General features: G+C 39.9%; 1 protein-coding gene across 1 annotated transcript in view; it reads left to right on the forward strand.

The window, feature by feature from the left end:
• Positions 1–3,216, forward strand: part of LOC116377034 (PR domain zinc finger protein 12-like) — a 5,335-nt gene extending 2,119 nt beyond the window's left edge. The window contains exons 3-6 of the mRNA XM_031838562.1: positions 20–144; positions 862–1,017; positions 1,264–1,378; positions 1,719–3,216. Of these exons, the coding sequence (XP_031694422.1) occupies positions 20–144; positions 862–1,017; positions 1,264–1,378; positions 1,719–2,221 (899 nt within the window). The 3' untranslated portion in view covers positions 2,222–3,216. The remainder of the gene's footprint in view (positions 1–19; positions 145–861; positions 1,018–1,263; positions 1,379–1,718) is intronic.
• The last annotated feature ends 2,688 nt before the right edge of the window (positions 3,217–5,904 follow it).

A 5,904-nucleotide genomic window follows, 5' to 3' on the forward strand; every position in this document is an offset into this window, starting at 1 on the left:
GGGGGGGGGGGGGGTCCAGGAGAAGGTTTGGGTATTTTCTCTAAGACGTGGATCAAAGCAGGAACAGAGATGGGACCGTTCACCGGACGCCTCATCTCACCGGAACACATCGACCAGTACAAGAACAACAACCTCATGTGGGAGGTAAACAACATGCATTCATATTTATATTCATATTTATATTTATATTCATATTTATATTTATATTCATATTTATATTTATATTCATATTTATATTTATATTTGTATTCATATTTATATTTATATTCATATTTATATTTATATTTGTATTCATATTTATATTTGTATTCATATTTATATTTATATTTATATTCATATTTATATTCATATTTATATTTATATTTATATTCATATTTATATTTATATTTATATTTATATTTGTATTCATATTTATATTTATATTCATATTTATATTTATATTTGTATTCATATTTATATTTGTATTCATATTTATATTTATATTTATATTCATATTTATATTCATATTTATATTTATATTTATATTCATATTTATATTTATATTCATATTTATATTCTAGCTCAACAGTCATTAACATATCGCTCAATTTAACAGATGATTTAAATCCTGTGATTTCACAGAAACACCTTTTAATAAACGTAAACCTTTAAACTACGTTAACGTTCCTCGTAGTTAACAAAAGAGAATATCTGTAGTCCATTGGGTCCTAATTACATTTTATATTATTTATTTATGTTCATGAACTAGAAGGTTGGTCAGAGAGCTCAGACCGTTTAACTTTAACTGCATCATATTCCACCAGTAATAATAATAATATTTTACGTTATACATCATTCATTGTGTTTCCTGCTCCTTCTCAGGTGTTCAACGAGGACGGGACCGTCCGGTACTTCATCGACGCCAGTCAGGAGGACCAGAGGAGCTGGATGACTTACATCAAGTGTGCACGGAACGAGCAGGAGCAGAACCTGGAGGTGGTTCAGATCGGCAGCAGCATCTTCTACAAGGCCGTGGAGGTCAGTGAACGCACCGCCAACACAAACAGTCAACATCAAGACATTGTGTCTATTAAATATGAAGTACAACGACCTTTAGACTCCAAAGACATTCAATAAATCAGTTCTATAAGAAATCAAAAGAGACTATTCAAGTAGAATCAAGTTTCTGATCTTGATCAGCAGAAGATGAACCCAGAGTTCCTCAGATGAACATTATTGATTATTGATCCTTATGCATTGATTAGTGTTGGTTTCTCTCCTCAGACGATCCCTCCGGACCAGGAGCTGCTCGTCTGGTACGGGAACTCTCACAACACCTTCCTGGGGATCCCAGGGATCCCTGGAGGAGACGAGGAGCAGAGCAAGAAGACCAAGACGGGTAAAGACCTCTGATTATTGATCATAAAGACCTCCGATTATTGATCATAGAGTCGATCAGATCTAGAACCTGAGAGGGACAGATGACACATTTAGGGTTCCACACATTCAGATTCATGGAATAAAACGTGTTCATTTATGTATTTATTTTAGAATGATCATTAAATGATATAAAATGCATTTATTTATTTGTGGTTTGAGTCTGAGAATGTGACAAATATAGAATATCAGTTTGTGACATCAGTTTGACCCACTTCTCCTCCTCCTCCTCCTCTTCTTCCTCCTCCTCCTCCTCTTCTTCCTTCTCTTCCTCCTCTTCTTCCTTCTCTTCCTCCTCCCAGATGAGTTCCACACCTGTGAAGGCTCCTCTTCCTCCTCCTGCTCCTCCTCGTCCTCCTCCTCCTCTTCCTCCTCCTCCTCCTCCTCCTCCTCCATCAGTCTGGGTCGTATGCGTTGCGTCATCTGCCACCGTGGGTTCAACTCCCGCAGTAACCTCCGCTCTCACATGCGGATCCACACGCTGGACAAGCCGTTCGTGTGCCGCTTCTGTAACCGCCGCTTCAGCCAGTCGTCCACGCTGAGGAACCACGTGCGTCTGCACACCGGAGAGAGACCCTACAAGTGTCACGTGTGCCAGTCGGCCTACTCGCAGCTGGCCGGTCTGAGGGCGCACCAGAAGAGCGCCCGGCATCGACCCTCCGGGGGCGCCGGAGCGGGGGGGACGGTGCACACTGCTCACTCTCCTCCCGCTGCTCTTCCTCCTCCTCATCCTCACCCACCACAGCTCACCTCCATGCCTCACCCAGCCTCACTGGTGCACCACATCCCCACCATGGTGCTGTGATCGGGGGAGGGGAGAGAGAGAGACAAACAGACAGACAGATGATCTAAACATGACATGAATGAGACGATCAGACGTTTGTATTATTTACATTATCAGCATGCTTCACGGTTCTTCATTCAAACACTGAGACTCATGATGACTCATGAAACTGTTGCATGATGGGATGCAGCGTTCAGCCTGTGACTCTGGTATAAATGTCTGTGAGACGATGATGTCGTGCTTTGGTCTGCATGCGAAAGGTTCTGTTAAAGCGTTGTGACCTTTGTGTGTTATAAACTGTGAGGAACTACAGTCTGAAGCATCTTCACAGGAATCCACTGAGCTTCTGCTAGATCGTCCTATTGGTCAGGCAGTACCATGCTAACAGGTTAGCATACATGATGCTAAAGCTCCAACTGCAGTACAAACCTTCACACCTGGAAAAGGTTTTATATCTGGTTACTAAGGGATAACCCGTGTTAAGTGGAGTAAAATGTCAGTCACACCAAATTTCGCTGAAAAATCTTGTTGACTTTTTGATTCATGCGCTAACTAGCGAAACTGTTCCAAAGAGTTCAAAATGGAGGAAGCTAAAGTATCAAGAGTTCACTTTAACGAAGCTGCTCCAGAGTACAAACCTGGTTTACACACAGTTACTAATGTGACTCTTGAAATTATTGTGGCACTAGCATTCAAACTTGCTAGTTTGTTAGCAGGCTAGCTAGCTTGGAGTGCTAGTAGGTCTGTCTGTGGGTCCACATCACACGCCCTGGAAATGGTTGCTGCTCGTTTAGGTTCACAAAAAAACTTTAGCTGCAGAAACGTCTTGGTTAGATTTAGGAGAACATTGTGGTTTGGGTTAAAATAATTTGTGTGGATCCCAGAAGTTATCTCAGAGGGCGTGTCGTGTAGTAAAGTTGACAAGGTTGACAGACAGACCTGTCTCACCATATCCAGTAGCCACGATGTCGCTAAGCTAATGCGACTTCTAACACAAAATATTTCAGAAGGAAACAAGTTACTGCTGTGACACTCTCAGCTGTGGTCAAAGGCTAACACTAGCGTTACCTAGCCCGTGTTGAGTTAAGCTCTTAGAATTGTATCAATGATCCACACTCTCACTTTAACATAGTAGAGCTATAGTAGCCTCCAAGCTAGCACTTTAGAATTCACCTTGCTGATTGAAAACCTTGTGAATAACTAAAATGTGAAGTGATGGTTAGCTCCATGCTAACACTTTGACATAAACTACGTAGAGTAACTCTTAAGCACTAATATTTAAGCCCACGTTAGCTTCACCGGTGGTAGACGTGATGCTACACCACGCTAGTAATAGCAAACTCCATGCTAATGTACGAGCACAAAGCACCAAAGTATCTTTTGGGACTTTCCTCAATGTTAGCTGCATGCTAACATGTTAGCAAGAGTGAACAATTTTGCCGTCTTCTTATTGACCAACCAGTGGCCTAAATCTACTAAAAACTCACCTGATTCCTTTAAAGAAGCTTATCACTTATTGAAATAGGCAGAGCCTGACATTTAACATATTGTATTATTATTATTGTTAATAATATTATTGTTGGTTCATGTCTGTTGGGTCAAGACCCAAATTGGGTCTCAGGCAGGTTCAATGGACACCTGTTATAAAATATAAGAATCTAAGTTTCTAATCTCTGTAAATGTTTCTACATGATATTATTTCTGATTTATGTATAAATATGTTGTTAAATATTCAAAGAAATGAGATATTAGAAAACTTGATGAGTCCCGTAAACTGGCAGCTGTTTGTCGGCCATTTTTCTCTTCATGTGATGTAAATAATATACTATCAAAGAAAAGAATGTGAATATAAACATGAGATGTGCTTTATGCCCAGAATATAATTGAACTGTCACTTTATCTCTGTATGTGTATGAGGTCACATATGACACATGTATTGGTATATGACGTATGCTATGTTGACTTCTATAAAGGACATTGTATTTGAGCCTATATACTCCTAATAAAGTATTTACTTCCACTCTGCTCATGTCTGTACATTTATTATGTACTTCTACCTAAGTATTTTAATGTTATACTACATCTCAGAGGAAAATATTGTACTTTTTACTCCACTACATTTATCTGACAGCTGAAGTTACACTTCTAATGAAGAGATTTTGATAATTATAAAATACAAGACATTTTCATACAGTAAATTAAACAAGCCTACAGTTAATACAATTAGCGAAAATATCTGCCACCGTCTACAACAATAAAATACAGCTTACATTTTATTTCATCAATAATTATAATTAGTTTTATAAGTATATATAATTATAAGTATTTTATGTCTAGTAAATTTAGCCAATAATGCTAATGTTACGAAGGCCAGCTACCGTAGATCATTCGTTTATGTAGAACAGGAACGACCAATAGTTACTGATGATTTATCTCACTTTATCTCAAATACTTGAATCATTTTACTTTTATGTGTGACTTTGACGTGGGTCAAACTATGCTAACTAATTGCTCGGCATTACATTAACATTAGTAACCAACACAATCTTCACAAAGCTAGCTAGCTTAACAAAGCTAGTTAGCTAGCTTCTAGACATATCAACGGCTTCTAGCTAGCGCTAGCATTGGGCTGACGTCCATGCTCGCTGAGGTACCGGTTACCTGATTTGTTCAGATCCTACGCTCTGACCAATGAGCTTTCCTGACCCTAACTACTCCAGGTTAATGGTTAACCTTAACTAGTTGTCTCTACCTCAACCAGCTACCCAGGGCAGGTCTCACCAAAAGAGCAGTGGGATTCATAACTACATCTTTTAGCAAGTAATTGATGTTAATAATGTAGTAATGTCCTCACATATCCTACACAAGATAACTATTGACCAGTGTATAATGATTAAAGCTGTGCTGTCATCATTCGTGTGTCTTTACAATGAAGTGCTTACGTTACGTGATGTACTGATGAGGATTAGCATCAGCTAGCGTCCCTCTGCCTAACTGCCTCTCCAGAGATCCAATCTGCTCTCCTCCAGGCAAAGTGACATCTGCCAGTGATGGTAAGTAACTCACGGTATGTAATAAACGGTACATAGCTAGCTGTACGCGGTATGTAACTAACGGTATGTAATAAACGGTACATAGCTAGCTGTACGCGGTATGTAACTAACGGTATGTAATAAACGGTACATAGCTAACTGTACGCGGTATGTAACTAACGGTATTGTAATGTTCCACTTACGAGTTGGAGACAGAGTGAAGTCCTTGCAAGAGGTTTATTCACACAAACCGTCAACAATAGTGACAAGCAACTCCAGCGAACCTTATCAGTCTTCGTACAGTGTTTCAACAACAACTCTTCTTCATTGGTTCTGGTCTAACGACCTTGACTAGCTCCCGACACAGAACAGGTAACCCCCTCCTCCCCTCTGCTCTACCAATCACAGGCACGCACCTTGACTAACGTGTACAGTGCGTCCCGTGATTGGCCAGAGAGAGGAAAGTGACACCCTGACCCCTCTACTACCAGCTGTTACTGTACAGGGTCGCTGCAGTATGTAATAAACGGTACATAGCTCACGGTACGCGGTACGTAACTAACGGTACATAACTAACGGTAAATAACTAACGATACGTAACTAAAGGTACGTAACTAACGGTAAATAACTAACGGTACGTAACTAACGGTAAGTAACTAACGGTACGTAACT

This window comes from Anarrhichthys ocellatus, unplaced genomic scaffold, assembly GCF_004355925.1.
Source record: "Anarrhichthys ocellatus isolate YVR2014 unplaced genomic scaffold, GSC_Weel_1.0 scaffold828, whole genome shotgun sequence".
NCBI classification, from domain to species: domain Eukaryota; kingdom Metazoa; phylum Chordata; class Actinopteri; order Perciformes; family Anarhichadidae; genus Anarrhichthys; species Anarrhichthys ocellatus.